Source organism: Triplophysa rosa, linkage group LG15 (assembly GCF_024868665.1).
Source record: "Triplophysa rosa linkage group LG15, Trosa_1v2, whole genome shotgun sequence".
NCBI classification, from domain to species: Eukaryota; Metazoa; Chordata; class Actinopteri; order Cypriniformes; family Nemacheilidae; genus Triplophysa; species Triplophysa rosa.
Window position 1 is genome coordinate 21,371,947 of NC_079904.1, and position 19,803 is coordinate 21,391,749.

Sequence of the window (19,803 nt, forward strand, 5' to 3'; positions counted from 1 at the left end):
AAGCCATCGCTGGCCGCCAGGAGGCGGAGGAGGATCGGGATGTCCACCAAGCGTCCAGTACCACCACATGGCACCGCCAGGAAGAGCCTCTCGGCTGGCTGAGGACCGAACGACAGCGTGTCGGGGAACCGGACTATATATTTTTTCCTCTCTCTTCTTTCTCGTCCCTGTCACTCGGGGTGCTCCCGGCTCCGTTCTCTCGTCTCGTCGGTGCGTACCCCCAGGCGCTGGGGCTCTCAAGGGGGGGCCCCCCGGGGGGGAGTAAGCACAGGCTCGGTGCTGCCCCCCGGCCTGTGAGGGGTGATGGGGGTATGTAGCGAGGAAGGCGGGACGAGAGCCGTGGGGCAGGAAGGCGGGGCCGGTGGCGTGAGTGATAATGAGTATCAGCTGTGCGTGCACCGGTCCCGCATGCCTCACGGGGGAGCTAGGGAGCATAAGAGGACGAGCGACAGGACTGCCGACGAGAGAGGACCGGGCCCGGAAGTTGTTGAGTTTTGTTTACGTTTGTGTGGCCGGCAGTCATCCGTGAGGGGCTGCCAGCCTGTTTTAATGCTGTTTATTGTTTATTTATTTTGGATTAAAATGTTTAAATGTTCGCCGGTTCCCGCCTCCTTCCTTCCCTACATTGAACTTTGCTACAATGACGTTAGGTTAAGGGGTGGGTATGAGGGGGCTTCAGTTTTGCATTTTTTCTTGTTTTTGTATAATTCACATTGTACGAATTCATACGAATTTGCACCTCGTAAAATAGTTACAAAGTCCCGTGAGATCAGGTTGAATTAACCTACTATTTGACGTATTTGACATGCGTCTTTGTGCGTCTGTGGTCTGTACCGTACATTTATAAAGTTTACAAGAAACCTCAATGACATATTGCTGAGTTAAAGGCTATTCACACCAATAACAAAAACTATAACCACCAGACGATAATGATTTTTTATTCTAAGCTTGTGTGCTGCAGTTTCTCATTTTACATTTGAAATGGATTTTGATGGCTGTTAATGTTTTATCATTCATGAAGTAAAAAAAATCATTCTGAGAGTGATTCCGATGATATTGTATTGATATAGTTGTCATGTTGGCTTCACCTACTCTTTTAAATTTAGAATGATTTTAGAATGAAAACGTTATAATTATCGTCCTTAGTGGGAATGGGCCTTTAAACAGAATAGTTAATGGAATAGTTCACCCAAAATTTTGTTGTCATTTACTCACCCTTTTGTCATTTCAAACCTGTATGACTTTCTCTCTTCAGCAGAACACAAGTAGATATTTTGAAGAATGTTGGGAACCAAACACCGCATTCACTTCTATTGTGTGGACACAAAACCAATAACGCCGTTGTTTGGTTACCAACATTCTTCGAAATAACTTCCTTTGTGTTTTGCAGAAGAAAGAAAGTCGTGGGATTTAAATACAAGAGGGTGAGTAAATGATGACACAATTTTCATTTTTGGGAGAACTCTCCCTTTAATAGCAAAATGTACATTGGGATCATAAGTTAATATGTCTAAACACATCAACATTTTAGAAATATAATTCTTTTTGGTTAATAATAAAATAAAATGCTGTTAGACTACAGTACAGGAAGATAACTAACACCTATTGTCATCCTCTCCTATAAATTAAATAAAGCAATCCATCTTCCTGTCAGAATCTATTAGTCTCTTCGGGGGAGGACTGTCATGAAATCAGCCCTCCTACTTAGCTTCTCCGCAAATTTGACTTTTGAAAACACACCGTTGTGTTGACACACTTTAGGACAGCCATTTTAAAATGCAAATTTGAAGAACCCTCAAATGTGTATTTTGTCAGGTCAACTGAAGTCATTTGTCTTGTGTAAATGTTAGTTTGTTTGCTGTGTTTATTAGTGGTGTGACAGTTACACATTTTTAAGCGCTGGCTAAATAAATTTAAATTTTTTAAAGAATGACTGCTATTTTTGGATGTCTCATAAATGGCTCACGGGCGTTTAGAGAAGTGGTTCTCACACTGGGGGCTCCAAGATGGATCCAGGGGGGCCACAGATTTTGTGGCATTTTATGAAATTTTGAAATGTATTATATTTTATGCAATCAAACATAAAAAAATAACACCACCAACCAAAAGAATTGATGTTCCAGCATTGTATAACTGAATATGTTTTTGGTTTAATTAAAATGATAAGTTTAAGATTATAAGTCTTTATTTGAGGGGGCCGCAAAGTGATGGACCCTACACAAAGGGGGCCTAACAAGGAAAACGTTTGAGAACTACTGGTTTAGAGTAACAATTGTATATTTTTTCAATGGACTTTCCTAGAAATGTGGTCCAATGTGGTCTTTTGAACTTGACTGTCTGTAACCGACTGATGTGCAAAATGAAGATTAGCCATTGGTCAAGTTTAAACTCGATAATAGCAAATCCCATCTCATGCTAAATAGAAGAGGAATTCCTAAACGACTCGGGTAACGTTTGACAGAAAAATAAGTTTGTGTTTCTGAATCAATGTGATGTTTCTCAGTGGTCACGTTTGCTGTTTATTGGTGTGAGGACCTCATTGGCATGTGTGTGCTGTAGGCAGTAAGGTGTTGTGGCCGAACGGGAAGGATTGCGGTACTTTGCATGGCAGGCTTTCCTTTCTCTCTCTTGTTTTTCCTCGCGTTTCGCTAACTCAAGACGCCAGCTCGTCCATTGCCTTTCATGCAGCTCCTGAAAGCCTCTGTTCTCGCCCTGAAATGTCTCATCAGTTCGGCTAAGCACATCTTCAAAGAGAGGAGAGAAAAAATCTGGATGAGAACGAAAAGCAAACAGAGAAGGGCTGAAGAAGGCTGCTTGGCTTCACAAATAAAAATGCTACATCCAAATCTGCAAACCCACTCATTTGAAAGAGGTCACTTTAAGCTTTGTGAAGAACTCGACCCCAAGGCAAGTCCTATGTTTATGAGAGATTTTATAAAGATATTTTAATACAAAGACATTAATACATTTCTGATCACTTTCATCCCAACGTTTTCCTGTCAGCTGATTTGAAGAATTCTGTTGATTTTATCCGTGTGGAAGACACCTCCCATAGATTCTTCTCCACCTGTTTCGCAGATGGGGAGCAGGTCGGCCTCTCCGAGGGCATTTGTGAGACTCGTTTAGCATTTGATAAGGATTGAAAACAGATAACGGACAGACCTCTGCAGCCCAGTTCAATGGCTCACAAAGGAGATGAATCGCCTGTCCTCTCGGTGGCTTCACGCGTCTATCTTTTTGTTTACACATCCGAGACTCCCTGGAGAGGGATGTCATTGACTGAGACAGGCAATGACATCTCAAGGAGGAATTGTTGAGATGGGGCTGGACAACTTTAGCTGTACCCTGAGGTGAAACTACTGTATCCAGTGAAGGTGATTCACAATTAGCATATTAGCATGACAGCAGTGTTGAGGGAGAACTTATGGCGCTTTTCCAGTGCATAGTACTGCACGGTACGTCGCGGTACAGCTCACTTTTTGGGGGTTTTCCACTGGGTACAGTACCTAGTACCTGATACTTTTTATAGTACGACCTCGGTTGAGGTTCCAAGAGTACTGTACCGATACCAAAATGTGATGTGTTTACACACAGATCACTGATTGGGCAGCGAGAATCATTACCCACGTCATTGGATTTGCAACACATGAATACGCGTTTTAATACGTAATATTGGCATTTAGTTATATGCTTCGTGACAGTAAGATAGAGATTGAGACCCTTAATGCAATGTTAAATGCTACATTAGCTTTCCCTCATGCGCCGTCGAGCAAACCAAATGATCGTTGTCTGCTCTTTGCTGCAAGATTTCCCAAACTCTCTGGTATTTTTAGCAGTATTTTGTTTTGCTGCCATCCACCATCGATATGCTCCATATATCTCCTGTGTTGTGCGTGTGTTTATGTTGCGTTCAGAATTATGTTACGGCAGTAAAGGCGGCGCAACTAAGACGATACGTTTATAATCCCCACCCACGTTGAAGCGGTACTAAACTGCTGTGGAAATGCAAACTGACCCGAAGTGAAGTGAGCTGTACCGAGCTGAGTCGTACTAAACCTGACGGTGGAAATGCAGTGGAAAGTCAGCAAAAGTAGGAGGATCTGGGGCGCACAGAGCTGCGGCCTGGCGACGTTCTGACGCGAGCCAATTAGAGGACACCCTCAGGTCACCTGCCTGCCAAACGATTGTGAACCTACATAAACAGATGCACATACAATATATATGTATTGTATATTAATCAAATTAAATTAACCAACTACATTTATAAATAATACTTTTAATGAATACGAACACAACTACCAGGCGAATATAGTGTGAATAAATTATTTAGCAATTTATCATATATGTTGAACTTATGTTTAATGGTCTTCTTCTCTGGATAATTTGGTGGGGCGGCGTCCCAGCGTCCCCCATTGACAAGCCGCCACTGGTGGCAGTATCTCTGTGCAGCTTTTTTAGCTGACTTACTTTAGCACTTTAGACATTTTATTTCACGTTGTTTATCAGGGCCACAGGTATAATTTAATGTTTTTGTATTAGCGCAAATAGATCCCCCTAAAATAACTTTAAAGGGCCAGTGTATGAAATTAAGCTCCACCCCTCCCTTTCAAAGCACTATGGTGGCTGCCACACAACTAAGATTCCTTTTTTTTTTTCCGTCAAAACAATTCACCAAATGCAGTTATGTGGGACCTGTAGGCTACTCGAAATCCAATTTTGCATAGACTACGCATCTGACATTCTTAATTTTTCATATCATAATAATTGCTCAAAATTTCGTCACTGTTTTATCACGGTATCAAGAAAAAACAAGTTCAAGAAAAATGTCAGCCAATATTTTCTGGTATGGCATGTTTTACTTCCGATAAAAATGTTTAATATTTAACCTGTTTTACTAGAACAGAATGATTTTATTTTGTTTTAGTTACTCTAAGTAATGTTTTTTTCTCATTTATAATCAAACTGTAAGCATTCACATTCAGCTCCTTATACAAAGCATACACGCAGTGTAACTTTAAACCACTTTAAAAAAAATAGTTTGCATTCTGGAAATCTTGATATTCAGATAATAAGGTGCTTCGAATTATCACTGTATTTTCAAGTTTGCACGATAACGATATTTTGCATGTTCATTATTGTGATATTATTGTATTATTGAATTCAGGCACATTCAGCATAGACCTAGCTAACAAAAACGTTTTGCTAACATTCCCATTTCCTACGCGTTTTGGAAAAGTGTGGATTTTTATTGGATTGTTTTCCAGGTCTGGATTAGTATGGAAAAAATAAAATTGAGTATGGAGAAAATTATGAGTTTCCAGACTATTGCCGTATTCGGTTTTCTAAAATATAACATTAAGAATTTCTGATAACAAATGTATTTTTATGAAGTTTGGAGCATGTTTCAAGCGCTGCCAAAAGATCGGCGCTAGACCAAATCTGCTGGACTGTTTGCGCTCCCAACTTGACACCCGTCAAAATTTAAATAATGAACCTGACTAAAAGGCAGATTGTAATATCCAATAATGCAAACTACAAAATGCTGAAACGAGACAAAAACATGATCAGACCATCACTAGTTCTTCATAAACCACATGGCTTTGACTCAGGCGCGATTATAGGTTGTGTTGAGCCCATTAAAACAATATTATTTGCAAACATTTCAAACACATCAATGAATTCTTGTTCTTTAATTCTATTTCTATATTATTTTAACTATTTTTAATAAAAAACAAGTGTCTACAACTTTTGTAATTTGATATCTTTCTTTAGCTACACAAAAAGTCAAAGGAAAATGGCTTACATTTTCATTCCAAACCCAAATGCTCTTGAAAGATTGATTGTATTTCAATTTGGCAATATTTGTATAAAAATATCAATTGATCAAATCACTGATAAACATAAAAAGACAGACATGGTTTTAGCTATTGTTATCTAATTTGCACTCCAATTGTTCTTAAATGCACACATGTAGCTCAAGAAACTATAGAATTTTTTTGTTTTTGTTTTTGGACCTCGGTATTTCTAAAATCATGCGTATGGCCCGAATTGAACGTCGTCAGATTTTGAAAAGAAGTCCAGAAGTTAATGGACTTTAATTCTCTTTTCATGTTCATTAATGAATTATATTTCACCAGTCCTTCTGTTGCTGTTGGTTGAAGGTTTACAGTTATTTAATTTGACAAATGATTAACATTGCACTAAATTCCAATCAAATGTCGTGCATTGAACATGTCTTGGTTTGGTGTTCATTCATTTGTATGAGGTATAGCTACAACAGTCCACGGATTATTTGGCAAAATATCATAATAATATACATGTGAACAGTTTGATTTTTAAAACCACGACTTTTTCCAGATGTTCAATATGGTCTGAAAAATCTTCAGGGAAGTGTTTATGTTTTAGTCTGGAAAAGTATGGAATTTCGAAATGGAAAATGTGTAGGAACCCTGATTTTAGGGTATGAAAACATTATTTCAGAATGTTTTAAAGGTTCCACTAATTTAAGAATAACATTTTCAGAACAATGTTTTCAGAACATTACTATTTTAGCATTACTGCAAGATTTCTTTTTGATAACTTTGAGATAACGTTTAGAAAATGTTCGAAAAAGTTGTTAAAGCGTTTCCCGTTTGCTGGGGAAATGTTCTTCATATCTGCAGAACGTTTGACAAAGATTTATGAGTGTCATGATTTTCGTCATATTACTGCCCTAAACCAGCAACCGACATTCTGCAAGAGAACATTTTGTTACTAAATGTAAATTCGCATTGGTCCCAAATCCCACATAAAGCATCAATAAAGCAATCGCTTCCACTGCGGGCAGACAAATTGCATGTCACTGGCAGCACTGGTTAGGACGCAGTGTAAGGTCACTTTGTGTTTTCACAGTGTATGTTGTAAACATGCACATGTTGGTGTGTGACTGCGTTTCATCCAGATGTCCTCAGTGGTTCTCACCTCATGTTAGGTGAGGATTGTGTTTATTCTGGAGACACACCCCAGCCATAAATCATTCACCGAGGGTTGAACAGAGTTAGAGACCACATCCCCCGATGTCTGTCTATGTCCTTCTCCCACTGATCAGACTCTCGCCCGGCATTCATCATCTCCCTTAGAGCTCTTGGATAAATAGAGGACGTTCAAGTGCCTCTAGGCGTGTTAAATTGCACATGTTCAGCAAGAAGGCATCAAAGCGTGTGGACGGAATGAGACTTCTGAAGATCATATGGAGAGAGCTCAGCTCAAAGCTTCATAGACTCAAAGCGAACAATAATACAAGCTTCTCTTAACAAGAGTAATAATTCATGTTCTTGACAGGTCTGGTTGGAATAATAGATGGTCTTAGGAGTGCATTTCTCATACAAGAATTTCTTTCAGTAGTTATAAAACCAGTAATGGTTTCATACCTCTATTCTTCAGAAATACATTTTCTTTCCTTCATTTGTAATTTATAGAGTGCTGCAACTAGTGTCCTTTTCATGTTTTTGGCCCATTGCTGCTTTACTGATGAGAACTGAAAAGACAGATGATAAGATGAAGAGGGTTGGGAAATGATGCACGCCAAGCATTGTTTGCATCACCCGCGCAAGCATCAGAGCATGTGCAACTTCTAGGTCACGTTTCTGACAAACTATAGGGCTCGCAAGGACACAGTGATATGGTATACGGTTTAAGCATGTTCTGAAAAATATATGCAGTATATATTACCAATACTTGCTCATGCAAAAGTGGCCTGAGTGTTTTTTTAAGAGCTTGATGGCAATTCCAGAGTTACGGATGTGACATTTTCAGTCGAGACTTGACATATCAATTATGTTATATTTTAATTTTCATGAGTCCATTCATGAGGAATTTGGACAGTTATGGATGTGACAGTTCCGGTATGGATGTGACAATTCACTTACCTGACTATAGAAAACTATAAACCACAAAATATTGACATCTGCCCATTAGGATGGTGAAACCCTATGGTAAACTAGATTTTTTTAAAGTCCCAGTGAAATTAAAAATAACAATGCCTATTTTTTCGTGAAATATTGCAGCGTTTATTGTAAATAGATTATCAATGTGGGTCATTCTCGTTTTAAAAAACCGTGTGCCCTCATAATCTTTAGTTAAAATTTGAAAATGCACTTCCTTAGATGACGTATGTTAGATGGCTTAGGCGGAGCATCCGTTAACTCCTCCCCCTCAACTGTCAGTCTGCTGCCAGTTCCATTTCCAAACACATCGGCTGTTTTATACATCCAATCAAATCGCAGAGAAAGAGTAGTGAAAAATTCCATTTCACTCGGAGATGCGTCAAAATACGGTAGTAAAAACGATCGCAACTTCCGGTTCACGGGGACTTTAAGGTTGACATTTCTATCGGATTGCCCTTGAGGTAGTTACTTAGTGGTCAGTATTACCACATGTTTTGTTTACAATGTTTTATTCGCTGTAAATACCCTGTCTACATCATCACGGCAGAGTAAACAGTGTGCTGGCTCGGCAAGCACTTCTAAGAGAGCCATGCCGTTATGTAAGAGCACAAAGGTCAATGCTGTCGAGCACTGACATCTTTCTCCTCTGAAGAGATATCAAAGCCAAGTGAGCTGTACATTACTGTCCTTGTGTTTACTGTACAGATACGGGTCCAAGCTCGGTGTTGTTAAGATATTATCTCCTCGAGTGTGTCTTCATTGATAGTTGTTTGCCATGGCAACAGCAGCAATTTTTTGCACCATTGGCTGTGTCCTGAATCACACTATGACAGTTTATGACAAGGCACATGGGGGTCCTGATGGTGGAAGAAAATATAAATATTCTCTGGGTCCCAAAATAATTTGGCAGTAGCGAAAATAGTGACAAAATCAATTTGCTTTAAAGAAGGAAGGAAAATCAGATCATTCTTATGCCATTAGTTGAGGAAATGTTGATGCTTTACACATAGCACTGTGGTGCTTTTTAAAGCTGCAATATGTGACTTTTTTGGTTAAAAATAAACAAATTAAAGAAACTTTTATTCATACACTGCAAAAAAAAAGTAATTTTACTGTTATTTGTTTAGAGATTTTTCATGTATGTCCAAAAAACTGTAATGGATTTTCTTTAAATTTTACGATTTGAAATATGGTCAAAAAACGTCATTCTACATACAGTAAAAAGACTGCAAATTTACAAGAAAACCAGAAAAACGTATTTCATTGTATATTTCTGGAGCCACAGCTGCCAGAAAATTGTAGTTTTTTTACGGGATATATTTTTGGATGGGATTTTTTTCTCTATATTTTTAACATTTGTCTACTTTTGAAATACGGTCAAAAACCGTCAAAGAAAAACGGTGGAAATGTTGAATCTTACAGAATATTTCTAGTGCCCCAGCAGCTTTTTACAGGTTTTTTTCCTTGTACATTTCGAGTCAATTATGAGGGATGTTGTGTGTCACGGTTGATTTTAGATACAGTTCTTTCATCAGATGACTCAAGGAAGGTTAAGTTGAACACATTTTGTGCGCTTTGGTTGTATGCTAAACATTTTAACAGATCATCTGGCCATTCTATGCTTACAGAAAATGTTGTGTAAAGGGTTCTGCTTGAATAACTGTAATAGAGCACCTCTTGTGCCACTTGTGTAATGAATTGATAATCACATTTGTATTATCACAGTTTTATTCTAAAATACAGAGTGCTGTTTCTGATCTGGATGATATATTCGTATGGGAAATATGTTCAAATGGCTGATGACGTTATTTCTTTATACCTGGTTTCCTCAAGCACACGGGCTGTTCGGCACTGCAAGGCATCGGAATGCCAAGCAGGCAAGAGTTTTTCCCTAGAGATGACTGAATTATGAATGAGACTTCACTTGCAGCCGTCTTTGGATGGGTTATTCTTTCTAATGGTGCGTCCTCTCTCTCCGAGGGTCTTCTGATGCACCACCTGACGTCCGTGGTATGATGAATGGGTTGGGGCGTCTGGCTTTAGAATTAGACTTTTGTGAACTTTGAATTTGAGGAATTTTTAAATATTCATCTAAGCATCGTGGACAGCTTTGGTTATTCTTTCTGTCTTTCTCTTGCTGTAGTGCCTGTATGGTGAGTCTAGCAGAAACTGTCAAGAACATTCCAAAAATCAAATAAGAAATTACTGTTATTTATTTTTATCATTATATTATCATTATTATTATTTTATGCATTGCAATTAAAATATATATATTATTCAAACTGCTACTTTGCATTGCAGCAATGAGAATTTAGGGGCAAAATATGTCATTAAAACAACACAAAAAATATAACGATTCTATGTAGTAATTCCTTTATTATTCATATACTGTATATATTTCTTGAATCACTGTTCACCCCGCAACACTACTCATTTGCTCTTTCAACGATTAATCGCATCCAGAATAAAAGTTTTGTGTTTACGTAATAAATGTCCGTGCATATGTATTTAGTAATCCATATAAAAAAGATATATTTTATGTTTGTTATTTTTCTTATGTATATACATGTGTTTATGAATACAATGTTAATATTCACCGTGCGCAGACATTTATTATTATAAACATCGCTGTAAGAGTGAACACCCCCTGAGATTAGCCGTATTACATTTTTCATTTTATCGAGTCTTTGTTTTGCTCCTCCATCGAAAATTCTACGGAGAAGCGTGAGATTGACGGCTTTCAGAGGAGAGCGAAGGGGGATAGAGAAAAGGAGAGGCTGGAGCTGTGGCTCTGAGTTGCATACATTTCCCAAACACCTCCACCATCATGCAGCCCTCAGGGGATAACTACTGAAAACTGAAATAAAAACAGCAGCTCTTCTCTTGTCTATCTGCCGGCAACAAAGAGTGTGTTAGAGCCGGGGTTTGTGTGTGAATGTGGCTGGACTCTGACTTGTCTGACTTTAAAGAAAGTCTTTGAGAACACCTTCAAATGTTGCAGATTTGGTGCAGCGTGCAGGCTGACGTTAATGGTGATGACATCACACACATACGCAGAATATTCACTTCTTTTGTTGAAAAAATTAAAAATCAAAAATTATTTTTTTCGAACTGGTAGGGGGTTAACAGTCAAAGGCTCTTTTCGCTTTCTGTCTTCAACCGACATGTGCAATAGAACCTTACTGAAGTGACTGATTTAGAGCTCTACATAGGCAGCAACTCTGATTGGCTGTTTTAACAGAGAGGCGGGACTTTCTTCTATAGCCACCATATTCCCGTTGTGCTTCATTCGATTCATTTTTTGACAGGTGGTCTCTATTTATTAGAATATATCCGCTGGCTACCCATGCGGTTCAGAGCCATTTTTCTAGCTGAGAGACACCACACAGTGTGTGGAAGCCCAAAAGTCGTTTGTCATGTTGCATTAAACGTCCATAGTCATTTATTTACCTCATGCTATAAAAATGATAAATCAAAACACTTAAATAAAACTCAACACTACAACATTTGCAATAATGAAGTCTAATGGTAATGTAAGTGGGACTGCTGTTATCATTCCAATTTATCCTCAAATGTCTTTTAAGTCCTCAATATTTAGCATTTTAAAGCATCATGAGCATGTAGGCAAGAAAAAGAAGGCACGATAACTTCTTTTGTCCGGAATGTTAGAAAGCATGTATATTTCTCTCAAGATGGCATTGATTATAGCTATAATTCTTTCAGTAATGAAAAATGCTTTATTAAAAGAAAAGTTACATCTATATTACAATCCGACCGGTGTTCATGTATTTAAACAACACTCTGATGTCCGAGTCTATTGACATGAGTTGAGTCGGCCGATAATTGATATCGGTTGATAAAAGCAAGTTTTCACACTATAGTTTAACAACAGAAGTTGACCAGGGCTGATATAAACTGTCAATCAAAAGAGGACAGAAAAATGCAATGAATTTGTGCTCTGTGTATATGAAATGTTTAGAAACATCACCAGTTTGATGTTCAATATTAACATTAAAGAAAATATTCAAGTTAAGAAATCTGTATCGGCAGATATCACCATGAATTATTGGTTATCGGTATCGGTGGAGAAATGTAGTATCAGTACATCTTTAGTACACAGAGATGCCGCCTATGTAGAGCGTTCCAAACTTAGCGTCCACAAATGGAGGTCTGTTATGATTAAGGGTCCTAGCTGCACAAGCAGCCAGTTGGTTATGCGACAAAAATTTCACATGCAGTAAACTAATGAGAAACTAGTGCTGCGTGTGATTTTCAAATCTGTGTTTGTTTTGGCTGTTGACCACATAATTACAAGAACAAGAATGTATACAAGAGTGATTACAGATAGGTTGGTCAACTGATCCGATCAACGTCCATTAACAAGACAAATGAGATTGAGGCAAAATAATTATGGTTATGGTTCATCTTAAATTATTCTGACCTCTTTGGCCATATCGTCATTCAAAATATGCTTGAATCATTTGTCAATTAAAACCACGTAATCTAAGATTTATGCTTTGAAAACAAGTAATATGTGCACTATGCAAAATAGCTTCAAATAAATGTGTACTTTTTGACCCTCAGATTCCAGATTTTCAAATATTTGTATCTCCGCCAAATATCGTAACAAACCATACCTCAATGGAAAGCTTATTTATTAAGCTTTCATATGATGCCATCTGTTTGCTAAAAGGGGACTTTGTAGTCCAGGGTGACATACAGTATTTGCTTGGACAATGAATGCGGAGTTTTTGATTCGCAGATGTGTTTAAAAAACTGGGCATACTGGACGTCATTGGAAGTCTATGTGACGTTGTGTTATCCTTATTGTGCTAAACAAAGGCAAGTCTTCCATTTGCTGATGTTTCGACAAGTTTCTCCTCTAGAAATGCATTTAAGCTGATAGTAACAGACTTGAACATTTTGTTGAGGTTTGTTGTATTTTGCGCATTGATTATGTTTTCAATTGCAGTGTTCTTGCTTGTTCGTCATGACACTGTTGTTGCAAAAACAGCCAGACTGCAGAATTATGACCTAAAAATTTGGACATTTCCGCAAAGCCAGTTATTTGCATTAGCAACATAATTCTAGTTTTTACCTACCGTATGCATCAAGCAGATGTAATAGTAAAGAAACAAAAACAAGCTTTTCCGCTCCTTGTTTTTGTTTATTGTACGGTGAGTTGAATCCGTTTGCCACGCATCACCCTTTATCAGCACGTTTCCGTAATGAAGTTTTATAATGAAGTTTTCAACAGCCCTGAAATTCCATTAAGAAGAGGCAAACCGCGGTACGTATTGCACCAGAAGATGCAATTTAGCCATAATGAATTCATACATAAAACACCAGACTTTCAAAAGCTTTGAGTATTCATTAAAAGCAGTCCATTTGTGGCATAATTACAATCTCACTTCCTTTTAGCCTTTTTCTTAACACCGACGCTTAAATGCAAAACACCGCCTCGGCCGATCAACACTGGCCCTGCGAGTAATTCTCCGTCTACCTGCCAATTCCACGGCATTTAAATGGACACATGCAATCGCTTGATGCGATTCAATTTGGCAATTAGCTTTTTTCAACGCAGGCATTTGCTAAGCCAACCCATGCGGGTTCCATTAAAAATGAGGTGTTCGAATGGTGTCTCTTGTTACTTAGCAAATCCACTGAGTGGGATAATTGGCTCCCTGGGGTGCAGTGTAGATGGAGGATTTTATGGCATCCTACAGCAGCGTGGTATATAAGGACAATTCCCTAAAGACTTCGCTCAAATCCGTGGTGCTTCTCATACGGTTGGAGATCGGTGCGGTACGCTGAGGAACCCAGTGGTTTAGATTCCCATGGGTCAAGATATTACTCCGCGTCTCGAGCATGTCATTTATCTAATAAGAGAGAGGGATGACCTAGCACAGACACATTAGTTCAGGACAAGGTAGGTTGACCCAGCGCGGCGGCTCTTGTATATATGCAGTACATTCTCTTTCAACTCACTCCCGTATGTCTTTCTGTCACCGGGGATTCAACCCCATCCGCTTGGCCTGATGTCGCTTCTCCTTAAGGAATATTAACCAGCTGGGTCCTCAAGCCCAGATGTGCAAATGAGATGGTACGATCTTAATAACAATCGAATGGTGGAGAAAGCGCCAACGACCGCAATAAAACCGCCGGTGCACCTGCGTTCCCTCCGTACAGTAGCTAAAAACCAAATAGACGCTTCTTCATCCGTCGGTTTGTTCCTCAGCAGCTTCTGCGTTTGCATTTCTAGGCAGTCATGGTCTAATGGTTAGAGAGTCAGACTCGTGACCAGAAGGTTGCCGGCCCAGGATGTTGATAACCAAACAGCGGTTGTACCCTTTGACTTCTATTGCGTGGACACAAAACCAATGCAAGTGAATGGCTGTCATCGCTGTTAGGTCAGCAATATTTTTCAAAATATCTTCTTTTGTGTTCTGCGGAAGAACGAAAGTCATACAGGTTTGAAATGACAAGAGGGTGATTAATAAATGATGACAGAATTTTCATTTTTGGGTGAACTATCACTTCAAGCCAGGACTAGGCCTTGGTTAAATTGGGATATTCAAGTTGTCTTTAAAAACATACTTTACAAAATAACATTACTGATGTGCATCTTGTAAAAACAGTAGTATACTTTGTGTTCAAAGTTGCATGACGGATAGTGTTCTGTTTAAAAAGGCTGTAGGTTTAGCCACGTTACCTTTATAGCTTGATAAACTGTGATGTTTTTAATTCCTCTGCCTCCGAGACCCGGATGCGATTGATTGCATGCATGTCCAGACATTAGTGAAAGGGTGCTAAATTGTGAGTGGTAATTACCGTGATTCAAAGGAACTTTCTAGAATTCAGGCACTCGTTTTATCTTTGGCGTCGAGTGTGATCTGAAAGCTTAATGACAGCACTTCCTGAAGAGGCAAGGTCCACCTTATTTTCTTTGCCCTTTTACGGCCGCCGTTTGTCAAATTAAACTTGGAAAAGGTTGTTCGATTTTATTTTTCAGCTCGCTTTTGTTCTCTGGTTGCAGGTTCATGTATAATGGATGAGGATTGTGAGTCTTACGCTTTTTTTTGGCAGCTCTTCCCTGGATGGAGCCATGTTTAAGAGGCTTGAGGGCCGAGCGTTGATCCCAGAGCTCAGCTCAAGGGCCGGACACTCCAGCCAAGGTCTAAGAGTTGTCATAAAAATGAGGTCACTGTGAAATGAGCATTCAATGATATGCACATTCAGAGCATTTAGATCTCGAATCAGCTTTACATGGAAATAATGAACACTGAACATAAATAGAAAATGAACGTGATCTTGAAACAGGCATCCTGTGCAACATAAACCCGAATCCAGCAAGCAGTGATGCTTCAAAATACAATTCGATCTGTGAAATTAATTTATTTCGTTTTGGTCGTAACACATCTATAAGAATACTGATATTGACAATGAGGGCTGTTTGTTCTTTTTGAGTGTCAGATCCTAACCAGAGCTGTCATGAAAATTGTGGCAGTCAGTAACAATGCCACTACATTTTTATGATTCTCAATACTAATTCCAATACCCAATTTAATATACATTTGAACTAACTTCTTTACACAACAAAAATGTATATTCAAATTAAGATAAGAGAGTGGCTTGTGGCTTTCATTTAATTCTTAATTGTGTAAGTGTCGCTTCAAGTCTTTTTTATGTAATGATTTAAGACATCAAATGAAGAACAAAGATAGAACAAATCAAAACAAAAGAATAATGATAAAAATGAATTAATTGGTGCTTGAAAATCACTGTCTAACAGCAGTATTAGATATTAAAGTAAATTCATTTAGAAACAGAAAAAATAACAGATGACAACTAAAATTGCTTCAATTACTGACATGGATGCGTGGTTATTAGATTGTTAATATTGATTTAATGCTGTTAGAGTTGTCTGCAAATTTGCTGTACAGTGTCTTTCTTCCCAACATTTGTATTGGTTCAGTCATAATAAAATACAAAATCTGTAGGTGTTTCCCCTTTTGTTTAAACAGAGACAAATGCTTCCTTTTTGACATTTTCTTAAAACATAACTGACTGTATTTAGCGCCACCTGGCCAAGAATCACTTTTGCTTATCCTTGCACACAGTTGCCTTTCCCTGAGGCACAAACGCATTGAAAAAACCTCCACCACCTGTCAGTCAGACAGAACTTGAGTACCAGATCGAGTTGGTACTCATTACCACTGATGATAGAATTGACCTTATCATTGACAGCTACCATTGACGACTTTTGATATTGTCAAAACAGTGACTACTGCTTGCTTCCTTCTAAACTGATTCGTAACCAACATTCATTGTTTTTCTTCCCTGTAGCTGGAGCGACGTACATCTTTGGAAAAGGCGGAGGACTTATCACATACACATGGCCCAATAACGAGAGACCCAGCACTCGAACCGATAGACTGGCGGTGGGCTTCAGCACCACCATCAAGGACGGGATTCTGGTCCGCATCGACAGCGCCCCCAGACTAGGAGACTACATCATGCTTCATATCGTGAGTCCAATTTTCCTTCATTTGTGCGCCACACGGCTGTGTGTTGCCGTGTATTTCATCATATGATGCACATTGCAAAGCATTTATCCTTATTGACATTACATCATGTCAACAGTGCCATGTGGGAAACGTGTAAAACATTTATTAGAGAAAAAAACATTTTCATGTCTGGTGTTTTACAGCTTACCAAATGCTATCCAAGGCTCTTTAAACTATTTCAACCAAGTTAAAGCATATCCTGTGTAAATATACATTTTAAAAGCTTTTGATTTCTAATTTGAAAAAGATGAGTTCCAGCAGGTTTTCAACTGGCCTATTTGGTCCTCCACACTGGCCAAGCTGGCATTTAGCTGGTCTCTCTAGCAGATATATATACCCAAAACCCTCTAAAACCATCAAACCAGTCCAGCCTAAAGACCAGGAGACCAGTTAAGACCAGACACTTCAGTGAGTTCAACAGCCCAATGCTGTTTTGTGTCTTATTTACTGTTCAGGTGAATCATAATTCGACGCATTCATTACAGTAAGATCCTCAAAGGAGCTTTTGGTGTACGCTGTGACCTCAAACGCAACAAAGTCAGGCGCTAATGTAACACTGCTGGAATCCGCGGATGTGTTTGTTGGGGAATCTGCTGATGCAAGAAAATGGTGATGATATCTGAAACAAAGCCAGACATCAACCAACAGATTGAAAGTCTTTTTCTCCTTAAAGTCTCTGAGGATAGGTAATGTGCTCACAGACCATCTGTTCAGAGGAACAGCAGCCAGGCATCTCACTTTAAGTGGAGGTGAGAGAGGCTATAGCTCACTCCGATGAGAGACATGTTTTTGACCTCCGGTGTACAGTAGGTGCTCAGGGTGTGTGTTTGATTTGACAAGCTGATGTTAAGCCAGGCACTTACGTGTGACCACCGTAGAGATGCGGAGGGTACGTGCTGCTGTCCTGAAGGCAATTTATTTGGAGCACTTTACACTAACAAGTGTCACGGGAGCATGCAGAGATGTATATTAGACGTCGTCGTCAGCAGTGCTTATGCGAGCTTGGAAGAATCGCTTTCATGCAGGCGGCAAACTGGACTGAGTTCACATGAACCGTATGCCAGACCACCTTTTCAAGTGGGTTGAGTGCGGCTCACTGGTGCGCAAATGAATTTGAAACAAACAAAACTGACTTTGTACCTGACCTTGTAGTGTTTTGTTCATGGTTTTTTAGGATGCCCACATGAAAAATACTTTAATTTTAGACTATATTGTCATATATTATAGTAATTACTACACTTTTTAATATATACTACAATAGTCTGTGGAATTATCTATGTTTAATTTATTGCCTGTAGTAAATACTGTAGTATACTTGAATATGTTCTATAGTAATCTGTGATGTTTTGTAGTAATTAATACATTTTGTTAGTGTACAATATGAAATTCTGTAGTATTAACTATGTTTAATTGATTACCTGTAGTAAATACTGTAGTATGCTTGAATATTTACTATAGTAAATTGTAGTATATTACAGTAATTACTTATTAACTACTTGTTAATACATACATACATACATATATACAGTACATATATATATATATGTGACACACACAGTATTCTGTAATATTAACTAATTGATTACCTGTAGTAAATACTGTAGAATACTTTAATATTTACTTTGGTGAACTGTAGTATTTTGTAGTATATAAATGTTATATCAATTGCTACACTTTGTATATATATATGACAATACTATGTAGTATTAACTATAATCAATTGATTAAATACCGCAGTTACTTTAGTATTTACTATAGTAAACTGCAGTATGTTGTAGTATATTATAAGAACTACTACACATATTCTGTAGTACTAACTACATTTAATTGATTACCTTTTGTAAATGTTATAGTATACTTTACATTTACTATATTATACGAAATATTGTAGTGTACTTTTATATTTATGATAGTAAACTATGCTTTATTATAGTGCATTATAGTGTATTACTACACTTTGCCAATGTATACTATAATATTCTGTAGTATTAACCATATTTAATTGATTATACTACAGTATTCTGTAGTATTAAACATATTTAATTAAATACCTTTAGTAAATACTGTAGTATATTTAATATTTACCATGGTAAGTTACACTAGCATCTAGGATTTTTATTAAAGTTTACTATAGCAAATGCTACAGTATTTTTAATGCGGATGAGGACACTTCACGTAACCTCTCTGTGCTGACAGCTACATCATTTGGCAAACTTCAATCAAATAATGGATGAATTTGCATCAAAACAGAGTGTGATTGGAGTTTGAATAGGTCATAAGAGACCCACGACCAGTTTTTGGGTAACAGAAACTTTGTTCTAAAGGACGCATATATGCTGTTTTGAGTGATGATATCGATTTTAAATGAATCCGAGTAGAAATTATAATCGGGTTACCATTGCTCATACTGTGTTTCAGCCCAAATGATAAAGAGCTGCCTAATAATATCATCAAATCCCACTCAACAGCACGCAGCAGGAAAGACAACACTCAATATCCCATCAATTCAGAGTTCTGATTGGACCAGCAACTATGAGCTTATGTGCACCATGAGACTATACACTCATCTAGACACACATACACGCTAAAGATTACCAACGTCCCACTGAGAGGCTATAGTGCAAATTAACTCACTGACTTTAAACTGAGGGAAAAGTGAGATGTCCTGGGATTCAACAGTGAGCTCTTTTCATTAGCTAATGCTCCCTGCCAAACATCACATTTATGAACGTCTCAGTCAAACATTGAGAATAACCTTTCACCTGTCAGATTCACACCGTGGATTACAAATAAGGCAAAAAAGCAATCAAATTAACAAGAAAGGGCAACAATGAGTAAGTGCCGTGAAACTGCTGTAAACAACTATAATGCATGTTGTTTGCCATAGGTACAATATAAATGAAGTTGTCACTACCTGAATTTACTAGAATGTGGTTGTTGTTTGCAGAAATAAAAAAAAATAAAGCTGCACTCCAAGTAAAAAACGGTAATATTCCGGCAGCTGGCACAGTTTTTGTAAAGTAAATTTACACATTTTTGTCACAAATTTCAGGGAAGAACCCAGATGCAGGCAGGCAGTGATGAAGGGGTTAACAGAAATATTTTATTTTTACCATAAACAAACAAAGGAAATACCCACGAGGGGGTGTCAAAAACAGGAACGAACTAAAACACAAAACTAGAAACCAAACACTTCCCTCGGTGGGGCAAAACAAAAACCAAACAAAACATGACACAATGTCCAGGGGCAGAAAAACCAAAAAACCAACACGGCAAGGTGAATACTCACAACGGTATAAGCACACGGGACA

General features: G+C 38.2%; 1 protein-coding gene across 17 annotated transcripts in view; it reads left to right on the forward strand.

The window, feature by feature from the left end:
- The window catches only part of nrxn3b (neurexin 3b), a 282,277-nt gene that overhangs the window by 193,483 nt on the left and 68,991 nt on the right, over positions 1-19,803 (forward strand). For all 17 annotated transcript variants that reach the window (XR_008964385.1, XR_008964386.1, XR_008964387.1 and 14 more), the window contains one exon: positions 16,272-16,453. Coding sequence is in view for 14 of the 17 variants with exons in the window: in XM_057352254.1 (XP_057208237.1) it covers positions 16,272-16,453 (182 nt within the window). In the remaining 3 variants the exon portion in view is untranslated. The remainder of the gene's footprint in view (positions 1-16,271; positions 16,454-19,803) is intronic.